Source organism: Scophthalmus maximus, chromosome 7, assembly GCF_022379125.1.
Source record: "Scophthalmus maximus strain ysfricsl-2021 chromosome 7, ASM2237912v1, whole genome shotgun sequence".
Classification (NCBI taxonomy): Eukaryota; Metazoa; Chordata; class Actinopteri; order Pleuronectiformes; family Scophthalmidae; genus Scophthalmus; species Scophthalmus maximus.
Genome location: NC_061521.1, coordinates 9,177,544 through 9,197,601, shown reverse-complemented (window position 1 = coordinate 9,197,601; position 20,058 = coordinate 9,177,544). Strand labels below are relative to the sequence as shown.

General features: G+C 46.4%; 1 protein-coding gene across 2 annotated transcripts in view; it reads right to left on the bottom strand.

Annotated features, from left to right (window-relative positions):
• fbln1 (fibulin 1) overlaps window positions 1–17,606 on the bottom strand; it is a 32,068-nt gene extending 14,462 nt beyond the window's left edge. Inside the window, exons 1-15 of one of the 2 annotated variants that reach the window (XM_035642923.2) lie at window positions 17,268–17,606; window positions 12,620–12,728; window positions 9,226–9,355; window positions 6,735–6,894; window positions 6,015–6,077; window positions 5,823–5,909; window positions 5,524–5,661; window positions 5,256–5,393; window positions 4,825–4,968; window positions 4,577–4,702; window positions 3,956–4,081; window positions 3,655–3,774; window positions 3,316–3,447; window positions 3,055–3,178; window positions 825–2,416 (exon numbers count right to left, since the gene is read on the bottom strand). In XM_035642923.2, coding sequence (XP_035498816.1) covers window positions 2,035–2,416; window positions 3,055–3,178; window positions 3,316–3,447; window positions 3,655–3,774; window positions 3,956–4,081; window positions 4,577–4,702; window positions 4,825–4,968; window positions 5,256–5,393; window positions 5,524–5,661; window positions 5,823–5,909; window positions 6,015–6,077; window positions 6,735–6,894; window positions 9,226–9,355; window positions 12,620–12,728; window positions 17,268–17,322 — 2,034 coding nt within the window. In that variant the 5' untranslated portion in view covers window positions 17,323–17,606 and the 3' untranslated portion in view covers window positions 825–2,034. Of the gene's footprint in view, window positions 1–824; window positions 2,417–3,054; window positions 3,179–3,315; window positions 3,448–3,654; window positions 3,775–3,955; window positions 4,082–4,576; window positions 4,703–4,824; window positions 4,969–5,255; window positions 5,394–5,523; window positions 5,662–5,822; window positions 5,910–6,014; window positions 6,078–6,734; window positions 6,895–9,225; window positions 9,356–12,619; window positions 12,729–17,267 lie in introns of those variants that run through there. The other variant, XM_035642922.2, reaches the window with a different exon arrangement.
• Between the last annotated feature and the right edge of the window lie 2,452 nt (window positions 17,607–20,058).

The following is a 20,058-nucleotide window of genomic DNA, read 5'->3' as shown; positions in this document are numbered from 1 at the left end:
GCTCAGGACAGGAGGAACCTAGGACATCTGAATTTACAGTTATTATAAGCCACAGCCCTCGGGCAGCAGCCTCGCAGCATGTCAGACTATTTATACCCTCTCCTGCTGGTGCACATTTCCCTCTCTTTTGCCACTGCATCCCATCGTGTGTCACTTACTCAGCCTTCATTTGGATTATCTGTCTGCTTTGGGGTTTGCACCCACAGTGCGCAGTGGAAATCTGTGCATTTCACATTAAGCCCAAAATGTAATACAAGCCGAATACATGTGCATAAAAATAACTGACAAAGAAGGATATATCTGTGGTGCAAGGTAACTGACGTTTTGGAAAGTGGTATCAGCGCTTTAGGAGGCTTTTGACTGTAATTTGGGGGTGTGGAATTACTTAATGGACTCTGCAAATTGTGATATTTGAGCACATATAGTACATAAGTGATGAGTCTGACTCATAGATGGGAAATTTGACTTGTTTTTAAAAAAAAAAACATATCAAATATGAGCGTGGTTTAACAATATCTAAGAACATTATCAATAAATTCCGGCATGGGCGAGTGTTAGTGTGTATTAATAGAGATTTTTGCTTTTTTTTCAAATCCTAGACTGAACCTTTAACTTTAAACGTATGCATTACTTGATATTTGCATGCCTCATCTGAGTCCCTCTTCACCGAAGCTGCTGGAATAATAATCATATGAAACTATGTGACGAAGTGTCCGTGCCCCCATCTGTGCCGTGGCCTCACATTCCAGCTGATCTCTTTGCTGCATTTGATTAAAACCCCACAATGTGCCATTATCAAGAACTGGATTTGACTTGAACATGTGTTATTTCAATTTCAAATTTTAATAGAAAACTGTTCATCCAGCACATAAACCATAAAATACTGCAAACGTCATATTTTACCATGCAACCATCATCAAATTACACTTAGTCGTAGGCAGATCCGGGTCGGTACCATTTTTACAGTAAAAGTTACCCTGACCTAGAGCGCCACCTAGCGGCTGTCACGACGCCTCACCTCCAAGAAGACACATTCAGTTGGGCCTAACTGTTACTACTGAATAAGTATAGTGTTTGATAAGTGGATTATGTCAAATGCTACAATACTTTTTTTTTTTTTTTTAAAAAGGCTCTTTTCTGATTTTGTGTGTTTTTACATGTACTCTTAAAACGTGATGTGACATCTTGAGGAGGAAGTCATATTCGTTACTACGTTCAGAAAAAAAAAGGAACAGCCCCGGACTCCCTTTGTCTGAAAATGTGTTTGAAGGACTACAGGAAGTCCCTGTGCCCAGCCAAGGAACAGTCCTACATACAACGCCCCCCCCCCCCCCCCATAAGCATATCCAAAGAACACAACAGATGTTGTTTTCACACTGACACCGGTTTTTCGTATAGACTAAACAAGCGAGATGCAACAGGTTCTTCAGAGAGCTACAGAGGTGCTCGTCTCACGTGGACAGAGCCAAGCAAGATGTTTAGAGTCTTTATGCTAAGCTGAGTTAGTCTGCTGCTCTTCTTTCACGAACGTGGAGCAGTCAGTTATAATATCGGCTGAAAAGGTCAAAATCCGGGGTTTTACGTAATTTTGTGTTTAAAGATAATAAAACAAGGATCTTTTAGACTTAATCAGGACATTAGTGGAGATTAAACTTTCTATATCTACATATATCTACGTAGATAGTTTTACCCACCACTTCTTTTCGGGTTGGATCATATTTAATGCCATAAATCGATGGATGAGAGAAATATAAATGATGTCTAGTTATGTAATGCAAATACTGATCACTGTGATTAGCTTTTATATTTAACCGCAACGGCATACTGTGCAGTATGTCCTGCAATCATGTCTACGTTACAGTACAGCCTAGGCTGCATCACCATGCTATGCTATCGATATATGCCGCATGTTCACGTCGCGTGCATTTTTGCGTCGAGTATAAACTTGTGCCTCTCCGAGGGACAATTCATCTAAAATGAAAACGTCCTTTTTTGAGAGCGCAGGGACTCTTGTGACCGTACATAGCGACGTGTCTATTCTAGTAGGGGGTTGTAAGCTACTCTGGGCTCCTCCTGGGTGACGAACACCATCACTTTGGCCAGGTAAGTGCTGGTCGTGCCGTAGCGACGTAGCCTCAGCTCCAGGGACAGATCGAAGTCCTGCGGCCCGTTGATGAGCTTCGCCACGGACATTACGCCACCGGTGGGTACCTGCTCCGTCATGAAGAAGCCGTCCTCGTTGCCGGCCGTGATTGCGATCTGGATGTCATCGCCGGGCACGGTGTGGGAGGGGCCCATGCGGAAGATGTTGGTGAAGACGGGAATGTTGGTGGGGAAGGTGAGGTAGTAGTAGGTTATTCTCAGGGGCATGGCCAGGCACTCGACAGACTCAGTGCAAAGCAAGCGTTCGCATCGACTGCAAAAAGAGAAGGGTGGGGGGGAGGGGGCAGGGCAAGACGGAACAAAACAGGCACAGAGGGAAAGAGAAAGGGAGACCAGGTGTAAATTTTATTTGCCGTGCATGGCATGCAGTGGGAGGAACATCAGTCTCAGCAGCCCTAATGCCTGACAGGCCAGTCGTGGTGCCGTATGGGGGGTCATGCAAAAGAAGTTCTTTCACTTGTGCCTCCAGAACAAAGGTGGGCATCCACAGCCCCTACTGAATCTGTGCCACAGTGGAGGCTGATACAAAAGAATATCCATAAGGATCATTCTGAAACAACAGAACATGCCACGACCAAATGTAGAAGTCGTTCCAGCATGGAGCATACTGGACATGCAGAGTCTTGACCCATACACATGGATAAGGGCTGGTTTCAAACGCCGCCTGACATTGTGTAATTATTACAATGGGGACCATTCAGACGTGACTGAGGAACCTAACCTTGCTCTGTGAATGAGTTTACGTGTGGGAGTTCTGCGGTTGACGTTTGCATTATTTATACCTGTCAATCAATGCTCATTCTTCTACATCACACCAAGTTCTGTCCGTTCACGAATGTGGGTCCTGTTTAGCAAAGCGAGGGGCGGCAGGACCACAGTCCAGGTACTCACGTTTCTCCAGCGCGCCTGTAGTTGTTTGGACACTCGAAAGAGAGGCATCTGAATCCTCCCTGTATGTTAAAGCAGCTCTGGTTCTCTGCGCACGTGTGTGTTCCCGCCACGCATTCGTCAACATCTGAGAGCGGAACGGACAACAACAACAACAAAAAAAAGTGTGTTTCTGAGACATTCACAAAAATGACTTTTGCACTCAAATTGACACAGTTTAAGACTGCAACCATCACGTCTAGCGTTCCCGTATAGAGAGCTCACCCTGACAGCTGCGCCCGTTGAGCGCCAAGGTGTAGCCCGTGACGGGACAGGAACAGTGGAAGCTGCCGGGCGTGTTGTGACAGCGATAAGAGCAAATGTGACCTCCAGTGGGCAGGGCACACTCATCTATATCTAGAAAGGTCACAGAAACAAAATAGAGACACAAGTCAAACCAGAGAAAATACACTGGAAATGCTTTCATGAAGCAGCAATGAGAGGATAATCATGCAGCTACATCGCAGTGTACACGTCAATACACGGTTGGAGTTGGTTCATCACATGGGAACCTGCTCTACTTCCAGGATATTATTCATCCAAGTTGGAATGGCTCCATTTTACCTTCACATGTCATGCCGTCGATGTCACTGAGCTGGTATCCACGGCGACAGTAGCACTGGTAGGAGCCGTACACGTTGGCACACTCTTGACTGCATGGGTTGCTCTCACATTCATTCAGGTCTACAGAGAAAAGTTGTTATCACAGACGATTATGGACTTTAGCCTACAAACAACTACACCTCTTGTTGCTGACTAAGTAATACAAACTCGTTCCAGTCAAAGGCAGTCAATGTGAGGCGCAGAACACACAGCACATACAGTATGCACACGGCTGACATCATTGATCACGGATCCGACTCACCGTCACAGTTCCTGGCGTCACCGGCGAGCTTGAACCCCGTGGTGCAGCTGCACTTGTAGGATCCCAGACTGTTCTCACACTTATGAGCACACAGGCGCCCGGGGTAGTGCCTGCACTCATTAATATCTGAAACACAAAGTGGTCACACGCCATAGGGATAGAGAAAATGAAAATGACTGCCCGTCATATCATAATGACGTTTCAATGAAGACAGAAAATGACACCACGCAAAGTACATAAATGCATTTCTGCTTATGAAAAAAGCCTTCGTGATCAAATGGGAGGATGATAACATCATCAAGTCGAGCCTAGTTAAAAGATCAAATGAGTTTATTCAGATTAACCAAATCAAAAGCGCAATATGAATAAATGAATACAATTTGTATTTGATTGCAGGATAGAAAGATCTGCATTGCCCCTCCAATGCTTTTCATTTACACTTGTGCTTTTCCTGCCTTGACGAGTCGAAATGTACCGTGAAATGTGACCAGGATCGCAAATCCACCAGTGCACATTTAAAACCAGTAACACAATATTAGTAAACAGAGTTCGACTTCCATACAAATAGATCTAGCTGCTTACACTATGTAAGAACACCAGATAGGTCCACCGATTCCTTACCCTCGCACGTGCGGCTGATGCTGTTGAAGATGTAGCCACTCTCACAATCGCAGCGGTAGGAGCCCACCAGGTTGACACAGCCGTGCCCTGCACAGACCTTCTCGGGGCCTTTGCACTCGTCGATATCTGTGGACGGGAACGTGCGGTTAGCGAAAAGACAGACGACACCGCGACGGCCGTCTCGGGCACCGTGGGTTAGTGTGCCGCTCTGTATCTCGAAAAAAAAGGCCGGGCGTGCTCAGGCGTACCGACGCAGCGCGTGCCCTCTTCGTTCAGGTGGTATCCTCGACCACAGTTCACAGAGTTCCTCTGGCAGGTGAAGGAGCCGGCCGTGTTGATGCAGAGCTGCCCTCTGTGGCAGGGGCTGCTCTGGCTGACGCATTCATTGATATCTGAAAACAGACACGGGCTTGTTGTTAAAACATGAAAAGATGACGCTCGGATTTACTAAGAAGGAGAAGAAAAAAATCTAAATGAATTTAGAGCCAGTAGTTTAGTCAAGACATTGCTCTGAACCGAAACAACAGTTATACCAACAGGCAAGAGAACTAGAAGAATACAGTATATACAGCTACAACATTTTTGAAAAATGCCACGAAATCGATATCAGAACAGTAAAGCAAAGCTCTAGATGGGACACCTCTAGATTGTTAAAATCGTTATGGTGCAGATTTTTTACCAATGCAGTTGCCCAGGGCATCCTGGATGAAGCCAGCCCCACACTTGACCTTGGGAGCACATCGGAACGACCCCTGGGTGTTTTGGCACTCGAACTCCGGGCCACAGTTATGGATGCCAGTCTCGCACTCGTCAATATCTGGATGGAGACATCACAGCAGAGTTGCAATTGAACGCACTGTGACAACCTGCAGGGACTTCCTGGTTAAATACACGAATAATGAATTACACTAATAATTAAACCTATTAAATACATAGATTTAACTGACCTTTGCAATTGTTGTTGTCAGTGAGTTCATAGCCAGTTCCACAGCTGACCTCTCTCTGGCAACGAAATGAGCCCTCGGTGTTGATGCAGCGCTCTCCTCCCCGACAGTTGCTGGCTCCCAGCAGACACTCGTTGATATCTGGGAGAGGAGAGGAGTGAGAGGCCCTTTTTGTATTAAACATATTCCAAAGATGTTATTTTTAACTGTGCTCCAACCTAATTTCTTAATCACACAAATCAAAGTTTGCTCCGTGCACTCTTGATTTCAGAATATCATAAAAATACAAAAAGGCCGCTTACCGTCACAGCTCTTTCCATCTGGCTTCAGTTTGAAGCCTTTGAAACAGGCACACGTGTCATTGCCGACACACTTGTGAGCGCATTTGCCTGAAAAAAGCAACACATACCGGCTGATGAGTCATTACTGCATTCCCGAGGTTAAATCAGTGTGAAAACGTGTATATATATATTTATTGGTTTATTATAGTGTACCGTCGCACTGATCAGTTAACACGGAGTTGTCTCCATTTTCCTTGGCGGCATCCTTGTTTTGTACTGCGTGATGGAAAAACAAAGCATGCTCATTCATACGCTCACATGTCAAAGCCTCAGCACGCCCTGAAGGGCTGCTTAAAGTCATCCAAAAAGAGGTTGCAGATAATGACAATTTAAAAAAGGAATCGTCCGTTGACTCAATTTTTTGGAACGGACAATAAATGGCTTACTCCTAATGTCAACCACAGTCACAAAACAAAAAACTGCTGCCTAAAATCACAAATCGACTGGAAACATGTTCGGGGAACAGGACAATGGTCAGCAGCACAATCTGTTTGAAATCCCAGTGACAGGGAGCTTCTGCGCGGCCGCGGTGGCCGTTAGAAAAAAACCCTGAATCTACTGGTTCCCCAGTTGCTGTGGTGTCGCTGAACTTGAGCTGCTTGTATCTACTGTAGGTGTGAGGGGGAGTAATTTATCCCCTCGTTCTCCAGTGAAAGCTACAGGCGATGGCCACATGCATCCAGCAGGGGGCAGTGTGGGCTTTGGTTTGACAACCCTAATGGTGCGCTGAGAATTTTTCTTATCTGTTAAATTCGTCATCCAATATTTTGAGAAAGTGTATATGGTCTTGCCCAGGTTTTCCCTTGTTGTATTCTGTTTGTTTTTCCTCCTACCAAAGTAGGAGAAGATAAGAAGAAGATATTTTTCACCCACACTCAGTTTGTATTGTGGGTTCCGTCTGGTTATCTGGGGCTCCATCCACGCAGCAGGCCCGGGAAACGAGGCCACACTGGAAGCCCACGGACAGGCTGTGATCACAAGGCAAGCCCCTGTCCTTGTTCGTCTTCCCCAGAAGACAACAGTCACAGCACATCTGAAGAAAACAGAAAACAGAATACAGCACAGTGCATTAGACAGCATGGGAGCATAGACGAGCAAGTGTGAAACTGATGAGCCAGGGGAATTGAAACCAAAAACGTGGGGCGGGGGGGGGATGGTTGGTAAAATACTGCGGGTAGACCGAGTGACAAATGAGGACGAGGTGATTCAGACAAAGACTCGAGCTCCGAGATAACCACATGGACCGAGAGGGAGGCTGACGGATGAGACAGGCCACCTGACAGACAGACAGACAGACGGGACAAGACACTGTAGGCAGTCGGTAACAACAGTAATGAGATGATCCTCATCCCCCTCTGGCTGAGGCATGCTCAATCAATCATTACAGCAGACAGTAAAGGGAGGGGGATGAGCCTGTGCAGAGTGTGGGCAATGGGTGTGTTGTTTCACCCTGGGCAAATGGGGGCATAATACGTGAAACCTGACAGTCTGTGTGTCGCAATTGCAGTGATTGCAAGACCGAACACATGCCACAAGTCTTGAAAAGAACAGCGCTTAAAAGTTGTGTTCCGGGAGTTTTAACAGGTACGGTACGGCGTGTGCGCGTGCGCGCCCGCGTGGGTACGCGCTTGTGTGGCCTCTCAGTGTGGTTTTCAGAAAACTTTTCAGACAATGTCAAGCAGTAGCTTGTAGTAGTTGTATAAAGCCTAGACCCTGACACAGAGCTGTGCCGTTCTATCCCTAATATATTTAGTGACGGTTTGCAATGCACTTGAAGATACTGGATCAGCAGAGTTTACCAAATCAGATGACATTATATTACTTGTCGAGCTCAGAAAAGTAGACGAAATGCAGAAAATTAATTCGCAGGCGGTGAAAAATTCATTCATTTGACCTCATGACCCCCGTTAGAATGCTAACGCTGCTCTGTGTCTGCCGAGCACATGGGGAAATGTTTGCGAACAAAGATGGCTATGCTGTCTCGAAAGCATAGATTTACTAAAGTGTTTGCACTGCCCCCAAGTGGCCAAAAAAAGCGTTGCTGATAAAACTTGCAACATTAGAATGCAATGTATAAACCATAGTATACGTTTTGATATTTTGGGGGAAATCTGCTTATTCACGTCGTGAATGCGAGTTTGCCAGATTCATGTCCGTGCTTTACATATCAAGTGTTGGAACCAGGAGGTTAGGTGCGTGATTTTAAAATCAGGTCTACCAGACGTGCCCCGCAAAAAACTGTTTTGTTTGTCCTCTGCTTGAATCCTCGACTGGAACTAAGATAATCATCTCCAGGTTGCAGCTCCGTGGGTGTTGCACAGACATGATCGTGGTACCAATTTTCTTGTCAAATTCTTGGCGAGAAAGCAAACCGGTTTAATTGCCCGCAATGCTGACAATGTATTTAACGGTAAGGTTGTTTTTTTGGTCTACTTTGTTCGCCTAATGTTGCAGACAAAAACGACCGATTACAATGCTGCGTGAGTTTCTCTAAGCAGCCATATAGGTGGACACTGATTCTCATTTCCTGTTTCATGATGTAATCAAGTCCGTTTGTGATTGCAGGCCAATAAACCGGACTTGACCATTATCTTATCCAGTTCAAGTGGGTGAAACTCAAGTGGGTCGCCTCCTCATCTATATTAATCTTTGGCTTTTAATCTCTTACCTGGGCTCGTTCACGAGCCACCGCCTGCACTTAGCAGATGATCAAGTAGAGACAAGCTGCTCCCGCTGACAATGATCTCATCCTGTCAAGAGAACGCACCGACTCGCGTCCTCTCCCTCCCACATTTTGTGTCGAGCATTTATCTCCGAGATGTGTTGACGCGCTGGTGTGTTGTGACAACAAAGGGGCGCGCAGAAGGCTTCGGCAGAGGGGGGAACACAGCGCAAAGAAAGAAGGCTGAAAAGTGCTTTGTGAGCCCGAGGAAGTGTTCAAGAGTCACAATTAATAATCCATCTGGCAGCAACACGCTCCATTCCTCCGTGGAGTGACGTGCCTCGTCCTGCCACTCACTCACTCACTCACTCACTCACTCACTCACTCACTCACTCTCACACACACACACACACACACACACACACACACACACACACACACACACACACACACACACACACACACACACACACACACACACACACACACACACACACACACACACACACACACACACACACACACACACACACACACACACACCCCTCTAACTGTCCATCAGCGTACTGTACGTTGATTGACTGAAGGGAGATTTTTCTGGTGCACACAGCAATTTCATTCCTTCCTTTTTTCCTTTGTTTACAATATTTTTAGTTAATAAATCACACATACACAAAACATTTGCACGAGTACAAAACTGACCTTTGTGGTCTTGGTCTCGCAGGTGTTGGTGAATAAAGAGTCACAGGCTCCTTGTTCTTTGGCCACGTTGATGCCAGTGGTGCACATGTTGTCCTCGAGCACCGTCACACAGCATTGCTCCTGCACTATCCTGCCAGCAAGAAACAAAAAACACGGTTGGTGCATTTATTCTTAACTCTGGAAACAAAAAGGAGAAGAAATTGTTAAAGACAATTGACAAACGGAGCCGTAAAAATGGATCTGAAATGAACAATGTAGTGACAAAGCTATTTGTAGAGCCGCAACGGTTAATCGACATTATATGGACCAAACAACTAATTGATTCATTGAGAAAATAATCGACAGATTCATCAATAGTGAAAATATAATATAATAATTGTTAGTTGCAGTTGCCCTTGTTATTTGACTCATTTGAGGCGGATCTGATGAAAAGAGTTGCGACATAATGCAAACAGAGCCACGTTCCGCCATTTCCTCTCTCTTCCGTTCGTCACCCTTCATCCGCGACACAAAATTGCTATTTATCGTTTGGAGGGAAGTGGCCCGGACAGGTGGGCGTGACCAGGCCACAGCTGAAAGACATTTGAAACAGCGTTGCTCTGATAAGCAACAGGGCCTCGTTGCTTTCATTCACAACAAACCAGCTTTAAATGAATCAAATCTCTTGATAGTTTATCACTTCATCTGTTGATTTCACATTCATTTTGACGGCCCCATTTTAAAATCCACATCCATTTTCCTCACCCCCGTTTTGAATCGCTTCAGTTTTGTGAGTTCCACCCCTCGCAGAGTGCGGGACAAACTCTGCCTCCGAGTGAGGCCCATTAAAACCAGCCCCAGGCGAGCCTGATGGGGATCTCAAGGTTGTCACAGCGAAAGAAACTCAGCGTGAGCGGGATGAGTATAGGGCCCTGTGTGGATTCGCTGGAAGTTTATTTTGCTCTGCAACACTGACATCACTGCATTTTAACTGGGTTGAGCAAAACTCCCCGAGGGTCTTTGTTCCGTTGTTTCAGACCAGAGTTAAACCAACATTCGACTCCCAAGATTAACATTGGTCCATTTGTCCTCGCTCACGCTGGGTCGAAGGCATTACTCCTGTGATGACATTATCGCTGAGACAAACCACCTCCTTATGACAAGCGGTGCCTGTGTCCTGTATGAATGGAGAGCAGTTGGCCGGGTCAATCGTTTGCCTAATTCCTTACGAAATCGGCGATAATGTGTTACAGATGGCATTCAAAACATTTATTTCAGAATACAGTGGGAAGCACGTGGATGGAGAAAGTATTGCAGCTGATCTGTATGTCTTAGTTCACTGTATGAAGAGATTGTATATCTATAGTGATCAATAACATATTGAATGCTCTGATTTGAGCTTGAACTGATATATATTTATATCTATATATCTATAGATATCTATATAACTATATCTATATCTATATCTCTATATATATAAATATCTATATCTCTATATATATATAGAGATATAGATATATATATATATATATATCGGTTAGCCGATTATATCAACCAATATGAGCCTTTCACAGACATCTCAGTATCTGTGTTTGCCGATATGCACCTATATGAAAACTTTAATTTTACGGAATAAGCAATGCAGAAAAAAGTAAAAAACTTTTTATTTTCTTTATTCAAGTTCTATTTATTTGGCCGGGTTTGTTTTATTTTTATCCATACTGTAGTTATTTAAGATAAAGTTGGTTTCACTGTAAAATATCAAGCCTCAATTACATTTTTTTGTCATAAATCCACATCAGTCAGGCTCTGGTCTATGTCTATGTCACATTTAAATGTCAAAGCCATTATCTGGAAGAGGCACAGTCCCGTACATGAGAGCTATACTGTGAAAATATCTGTTGATTTATATCGTGGTTACATCAGACTGTATTGTATAATCTATATCCTGCTGCGTGTTAGTGCAGTCCAATCAGTTAAGAGTGGGTGTTTCTTTCTGGCCTGGATCTCCGTCTCACTGCTCTTTTATAAAGACGGTGAAGCAGATGCCACCCCCTCACATCTCCTCTGTCATTTCCAACAAACCTCTTTATCAACTCTTACCAGAAACCTCTTTCCACATAAACCTCTGTGGATCTCGAATTCACGTCAAGGCGCGCACACCTCCCCTGCAGAACCTTTTAAGGGCACACTCATACTCCTGTTTTTCCTTTCTCTCCTCTCCTCTCTCTTCTCTAACATACTTTTTTTTTTCTCCCCCCTTCGGTGTCTGAAGTAGTCGTTCAGATTTCCTGTTATTGCCTCTCTCCGTCCTCCCTCCATGTCGCGTTTCACCTCTGAGGCATTTCCTGGGTTATGAAACGTACCCCTCTTCTGACAACCCCCCCCCCCCTCGGCCTTTTCCACCCCCAAATACACCGTGCTCCCCCACAAACATCTGCCCTTTTCCTCTGGTTCCCCCCCCCCTCACACTATAATTTAGACAAATTTGGGATCACTAAGGGTGGCCACGGTAAATGTGTTTGCCATCAGCGTTCACGGCAGCAGATCGCTGACTTATGGGCCCTGAACCTGTGGCAGCACACCTTCTAGGGTTACCAGCAGACCAGTTATTATCCCATCACTATTAGTGTTTCCCCGCTCTCACGTGAAGTGAATAATGTGCCCGGAGATTTATGGGAGTGAGATGAAAAACAATCTCATTAAGAGCCTACAGACATTTCCCCCCTTGAAATGGTACTGGCCAAAAAGCGCTCCGGGACAACACTGTGGGGGGGCTCATGTGGTGCAGATAGAAAATGTAAGATTGTGACAAAGGCTGAAGCAGTTAATGAACTGAATAAGCCCCAGGAACGCCTCCTAATAGAGTAAAATCTCTCACCGATCACAGTGAGACTCCACGGCACCGCAGACTATATAACAACGGACGTCGTCACCGGATCCAGAAAGTGAAGTACCTTTAAAAAAAGTGTATTCTCCTAAATGACCGGCAGGGGGCGACTCCACTGGTTGCAAAAAGAAGTCCGTCTCTATAGAAGTCTGTGGGAAAAATGATTGTACTTCTCCCTTGATTTATAACGCCAGTAAACACTTTCCCGACGAGTTCAACGTCTTCAAGTCTTCAATACAACATGATATTCATTTTGTGAATTATGGTCCCAGTGAGAGTAAGACAGACGATCAAGCGCGGTACGCATTGGGGGAGTGGACACAGTGTGAGTGACAGCTAGTACCGTCCGATAGGTGCAGGTCGAAGGTGGAGCAGACGAGCTCCCTCTCCACCACATATGGTTACTTCTGCTTTCAATAAACAAAGATGGCGCTTGCCAAAAATGATAAAAAAAAAAGGCTACAAAACCGCAGTTGACAACGCAAAGGGCGACGTCGCGGTGGGTTGCACAGAGCGCCCGCTTACCTGCACGTGTTCGACGCAGATATGAGGGGGAGGGATGCGCAGTCCTCGTTGTCGCTGCCTCGCTTCTGTCCATCGTTACAGCAGTCGTCTATCGAGATGTGCTCTGCTCCTACACAGACATTAAACAGACTTAGTTTCGCTTTAAAGCAGTACACGTGTGGACTGCGCATTCACTGTCAGGACATGTTCACGTCTGGCGTCATCCCATTTGTCAGGGTGAGGGGACGCCCATGTAGATGGTGGCTGTAGGAGACTTGCAGAGTGTAACTAGTGACCGATGGCTTTAACCTTGTACATTTTGCACATTTGGGGTTTGTATTCATTTCACCTTTAACAAATGGCTGAACTTTAACACATTAAGAACGACACGTTGCACTTTGTTATCAACATTTGCACTTTATTGGCAGGACTTCCACAGCACATTTTTGCACATTGCATGTGCACATTTTATACAATTATTTATGGATAATGTATTTATTATAATTGATTGTAGATGCGTGCCATGTAACCCATGGGCATTATCTCCTGGCAGGTGCTGCAGCTTCACCTGGAAGGAGAGAAGCTGTATGTTAAACTTTGAAAAGAGTGTTTGTGCAAACACGTATATGATCATAATGGAGTGTTAGCAGTTTAAATGCATATCTGTGTAAAACATAATACGTTAATAGTGCTAGTGCATTAGTTAGCTGATTTTGTTAAAATGTGCACACACACACTCACCTGTTCTGTCCTTTGCCTGCTCCAGGGTGTTCGGCCAAAGGGGTCCCCCCAGCGTACAAACACCCATTCAAAGGTTCCGGCAACCGGCGGACCAAGTGGCAGGACTGGAGAGGGGGGCTTGGGTAGTTGGGCCGTATTGTTCTATCCATTGCAATTATGGTTGGGAATATGTTTGTGAAGGTAAAGTAAGTGGGAGGGAGCCATAAGTGTGTATGGACACAGGGATAAAAGACCCTGTGTTGGTGGTCAGCCCGACCTCACTGGATTGCTGTCATGAGTGCTGGTGAGTAAAGGATGGTGGATGGAGACCCCTCCCATCATCCTGACCGTCTGTTTTACTGTTTCATCCGGCCACTAAAGGGTCGTTCCAACAGGAGTTTAGATAGTTAATACACCTGCCTGCACACACATAAGGGGGTTCACTCTCTACGGTTTCGTACCATTTAAACTGCTCATGACTAGCAAAATATATCAAATGGTATAAGCCATAGGCATCGTCGTATGATATTAAAGCCCCAGTGTGTAATTTTTGTGCTTTTTTTGTGCGGCATCTGTTGGTAAACTGAGAATCCGACAGGGGACCTTTTATGGGGGCGCACCGCTAGTTCCATTTCCGGTTCCCCGCAGCGCTGAAAATTCAACGCAAAATGCGCATATTCGGGTTTTCCGCAACCGTATTTAATGCTGCGTTCGATAACACCTCAGAACCGCCCGGAACTCGGACCCCGGGGATTTCTTTCAGACCTCCCGAGTCGCAGGGGAACCGGAACGCAGCGCAACACGACGTAGCAAACGTGGCGACTTACACGGAGGTCGGGTCCACCTCGTGTAACTTTATTTAACTCACTCAAAGTTGAGGAAAAAACATTGGTTCTTTGTTGCAGGTGATTATTCATATATTAACACACAATTATGGACAATACGTTCAATTTCTGTGAATACGTTCTTCTAAATATTACGCACTGTGGCTTTAACTCACACACAAAAATAAAACACACCGATTGACGCACGGCTTTTTGCTAATAAAGTGAATCACAATGATGGTATTTGGATATCTAACCCAAAGGAAACAGAATCTTCCCAATGTCCTCAAAGGCAAGTTGCCTTAATTGCAGGAAAAAAACAGGAAAAAACAAAACTCCAAATCTGTTTGGCAAATTAGAATGCCAATAGGCCTCCTGCCAAAGACCATGAATGATGGATATGTTGTTGCACACAGAGCAGACATTTTAAAACTGGAGCCCAACCAACTCCGTGGTGATCTGGCTGTTTATTCATGGGGATTAGAGAGCGTGGAATTCCTCGCCACTGTAAACAATGAGCCGACGCAATCACATAGAGTACGATCATTTGCCTGCGGTTTGTGTGATCTGCCAAACGTGAAATAGCTTTGGCAGATCAGGGGCTTGGACTTTTTGTTTTGTTTTGTGCCTTCGGCTTACACCAGGATCAGTGCGCCAAATTGTTATTAACAGTAAGTCCCCTGAGAGAGAGAGAGAGAGAGAAAAAGGAAGAAAAAAAACAAACTCACCATGAAATAAATATTATTGATCCGCTGTAACAGAAGATCGGGAAGCTGCTGGTTGGTGACTGAATGTTTTTGGATTATTCCTAATAGCGATTGTGAAATGCACTGAGCGAATCCATCTGTTTTGGAGACGCAGCATCTGCCGTGACACGTCTGGCAAGGAGTCACCGACTTCACTTGGTCGGTTGGATTAGGTAGGGAGGACAAGTGTCTGGACTAGCAAATCCTCCGTTTCGCAGACTCGGGTCTGCGTGCTCCCACAGGGGCAGCAGGAATTCTATTATAACCGTTAAATCACAGCCGGGGAATCGAGCAGGAAGAGTCATCGTCAAAAGACAGCTTTCCTGCACCGACGAGCTTCACCGATAAACAACGCCTTGTCAGCTTCTGCAGCCCTGAACAAAGTATGGCCAAGATATGACGATGCTTAAGACAGATTTAAAATGAACACGTGTTTTTGTTTTTTTTCAAGGAAGCGAAAGCTGCTACACAAAGGATGTAGGCAGAGCGCGGTATGAACCGAGCACGGACTGAGGATTTCGAAGCAGCCACATTCGCCGACTCACTTACCGACTTCTGGAAGTCTGGCACATCCCAGAATCCTCGGGCCAATAAACCCCGTCGTTTTCACATGGGCCTACCAAGTGGGTCCTCTCTCTTGTCTGTGAATGTTAAAGAACCTCTATCTGCGAGGTGACACCGCGACGCCCCCACTGAGACAATGACACTTTGATTGTTTTCCTCGCAACAAGCTGAAGGGATGAATTGGCACTGCATGACGTCAGGGCCTCATAGGAGCACTTCTCCCAACTCTGCATAACTTTTCACAGTTTTTTGTTGTTGTTGTTTTTTTTTTTACCATTGTCAGTTATTGGCATTCTCCCTTTTTCTTCCTCCTGAAACTGGAAAGGCATCCAAAGAGTGACTTTCCAGATTCCACAAAATAACAAATTCCCTCCTCCGCTGCAGCACAGTATATTTTAAATGACAGTAATAGTTTGTCATGCACTCATAACTGCTCCCAGTGATCCCCCCCCCCCCCAAAGTAGGTCTCTGCTGATAACTAACTCCAACCCACTAAGCATCGTGGAGTCATTCCAACGCCACCGCTGTCTGCTGCGTCGCAAAGCCCCTAAATTCAAACAGCAGAAGTGCTTCACAAACTGCTGCGTGCTGCTGCTGCTGCTTTATCAAAAAGGAGGCAGACCAGGCACAGCTGGTTCTCCAGTCAACATGCAGTTTGCCACGGGCCTCTGTGTCTTTGCTGATGCATTGTCTGTCTGGAGACGGGCTGATTTCCATCTCTGGACGGCCGTGCTGCTCGTGAGGGCCACTCTCTCTTGGCAGGGCAGCGCGTGGCTTCTGCCTGCGTCTAGACGCCTCATGTAAACAGGCCTTGATGAGCCCGAACGGAGTCGCGTCGGCCAGTCGTCGCAAACAGAAGCATGCATCCCTTCCACAGGCTGCCACTCGAGGCATTGCCCATCGACATAACTAATCTCTCCTGTTGTACACAGGAGAGATTTATCAATCTATCTCAAGTTGTATTCCTACTTTCGATCAGGTCATCATCAAACACACATAGTCACTTCTGGTTCTGTGATGTAACCGGTCATGCTGACCTGTGACGCTACCCCCTACTATAAGGGCAGCGTAGCCTGACTGTGAAAACTGCCCCATGTGTGATCCGGGGGGGGGCCGTGAGCGCCTGGATATGCCTCTCCCTACACCCCGGTGACCCCGCGGTGGGGCACTCCAGCATAAATCACGCCCCGTCTGTCCAGGCTGGTCGCGTCCCGGTGAGACGCGGGTCGTTCTGACACGGCATCACGGCATCACGGCATACCAAGGCGCTTGGCCTTTGGCCTGCGGGGCAGGAAGTACAGAACCCAGGAGCGGCGAGGGCTCCTATATGCTTCCAGCTGCATTCTGGACACTTGAACACTCTGGATGTGACGTCACTTTGTAAATCAAGGCTATTGAATAAAGAACATGTAATGAATGAAAAAGAGAGTTTTGATATGACATTTGGGTGAAATATAAAGGTAGTTTCTGGAGTTTGTCAGACAATGCAGTTCACATATAGAGTTTATAGGTGCTGGAAATAACGTACACTTGGTATCATGACCCACATTGTAGGTTCCATTCAAAGCATAAAATGCAACGGAATCATCTCAAGTGTACAGACCAAGATCCAACACTTTCTTTGAAGCACCCAACTTTGAAGTGCGCGTTCTCATCACATGCCCCGACTGGTCCCGATGACAACACCATCACCTCCGCGCGTCTCGCTCTTTGTCTGCTTGAGTCCTCCGGTGAAGCCCCCCGACAGACTGCGCTTGGCGCGGTCTCGGCTCGCAGTGATCCGTGTAGTCGCGCACACAGAGGACGGCGCCTTACCTTGGCCGAGCAGGACTCCGAACATCGAGCAGAGCAGCACCAGGCGCGGACCCATTGAATGGAGAGGGGCTCTGCTGCAGGGCTGCTTCTGGAAGTAGGGGTCGTTCGTCCAGGTTGCGCACAGCTCCCAAACCCCCTCGATCCCGTTGTCCCGTGTGCTGTGTTGGCTCTCTTTTCTTCTTCTTCTTCTTTCTTCTTGCAAGGATGTGTGGATCAACGGCAGCGCTCCTTCATTAAAACCAAGGGAGCCTGAGTGCGGGCGTGTGGACGTGATGGAGCTGTGCGTCGCAGTTGCGCAGCGTGCCTGGAGCAGCGAGCGTCTGGTCGTGGCGCGGTGAGGGGCGGGCTGGGCCACGGGGCGCGGGACGACTCGCTACTGGTCAAACCTGCAGTGTCCCCCCCCCCCCGAGCAGGAACTCCACGGAGCCACGGACTGTGAGCTCGTTCATAAAACCACACAAATGTAATATCTCAGTTGGCACGTCGACATTGATAATATTCCGACTGGTGTGCGTCTGCAAGAGGCCCGTCCTCGTCAAAGAAAACTGTCATATGACTGATAATCTTTGGAAAGTATGAGACCTGAAATACCTCAAAGGGAGCTGGCATCATTCACCACGTAGCCTATGGCAGTAGTGGCAAGTGTCTTCAGGCTGTACTGTACATGCTTGCATACACGATCGTCTTCCCATCCAGGGGGGCCCAGATGGGGCCAGACTGGAAGTCTCGGAGTGGCACGCGAAAAATCAAAATCCATAGCTGAATTTCAGGAACACCGATTATATTAAGTTTTGGATTTGAGGTTTGGAAAGGTTGGATTTTGTTTATTTAGGTCTGTTTTTCGATACCTCAGTTATCGAATACTCTTTTTTTCCCTTCTTATCTTAATTCGGGTCCTGCTCCTTCCAATCCCATGACCATTTAACATACTTTAATATACTTTATTGATTTAAATGAATAGTACCCCATCAGTTGAAGCAATTTACCACCATGTAGCATATGATGCCACTGCAACTGGGGGGGGGGGGGGGGGGGGGGGGCACTGGGGCCACGGCCCCCCCTTGCCGACGCCACTGTTCCCATCCTGAGCAAAGTAGACTTCTTTTCTGTGTGTGATTAATGATTGGACTGATGACTCAACATCTGGAGCTGGTTTCCAGGTATTTTAGAAATCTGTTGTGGCAATGTCCCGACTGTAAGCCTGAAAACCTTCTGGACATCCCAGTTGGCGCGGGACAGAGAAATAAATGCTTCCACTACAGTTTCAGGACATGACTGAACGGTTATTCACTGCACCTGAAGGGAGGTGATAGATTTAAATTGGAACCTGCCTCGGCGCTGCTGCGTCCACCCTGAAGTTGTAATCCTCTGATGTCTGCTCAGCAGCGGTGCTGGTCGCCGCGCGGGGCCTCCTACTGAGCTCATTATTCCCCTTTCACTTAACTTTACAGCTGTTACCCAAGAAAATGACGCACGAGGCCTCAGAGTTAATCAATTAAAGCTTTTGTAATAGTGCCACAGATGTGGGCTCACTGTCAGCCAAAGTGATCATGAACTGTGCAAAGGGAGCTGGGTATAAACAAGACGCACACACAAGTCCACAAGACTTTGGCGAGAGGCAGAGAAATAATTGCCAGACTGTATTATAAACATTTTGTACCAACTAAGGCCCTCTGCAAATTCAATCAGTCTCCCGACTCTGGGCACGGTGACAGAGACAGAGGTTGAACGATCTCCTAATCAGACCCATATGTCTCCACCACCAGTCTAGCCAGTGGAGAGACATCACCGGGGACTTGATATTGGGACACCACAGGCACACGGGAGCCCGCAAGTCTGTGGCAGTTGTAACACGGGGGAACTGCAGCCCTGTCAAAATCCAGCGTGCGATGAGCTGCGTCCCATTCTCTGGGCTCCTCCGTCTGGGACGAAGAATATTTTAAGCGACGACACTGGTGTTTTGCATGATTTGGCCCAAAAAAATGTATTTGCCACAAAAAGTCGATATTACGTTCAGGCATGGTGTTTATACGACTTCCAGACAGCCACTTGTCTTGATATGATACAATATCACTATTGCAAAACTGCTTAACGGGTGACCGTGGCGGGGAGTATATTTTGAATTCCATGTCGTTTAGCTCCCTTATTTAGAAAACACAACTGCCGTCATCCTTCCATGCGTCCTACATTCCATTTTCCCTTAATAAATCTGTTTGGAAAATATCCCAATACGGTGTAAAAATGAGCCCGCAGAGAGCTCACTCGGGTAATCCGTCACAGACAACAACTTGTCGGCTTTTATTTTTATCTGTCACTCTGCTGCGTGGTAAATGAGAAAATAGATTTGCGCTTGCGTTGCCGCACTAGAAAACCATAACCTGGACAACAGCAGCCGCAGACTTGGTATTAATTGTAATGGATTACATAACTTGAGCAGATATACGTTGAATCGATTTTAATATCATTGCAAAAATGAATGAAAATTGTACTGAGTATACCGTTCGTATAGTAGCGCAGATAGGGCTCCTGCTGATATGTATCAGTCAAGGATGTGGCGACCCCCCCCCCCCCTCCGTAACAGTCACCAAACAACCGCTGACCCATCGTTAATCTTATCTTTGCCTTAGTGCAATGCAGATATAGACTCCTTAAGGCCATATATGGGACAAATAATGCCCCAAATTGAGAGCCAGGCCAGGCCCCGACCAGGGAACATCTGAGGGCAACTTCCCCTTCCTGCTCGCCTTCCCTCCTCCTCCTCTCCACCTCCAATCTACACTCGGGCTTTAAC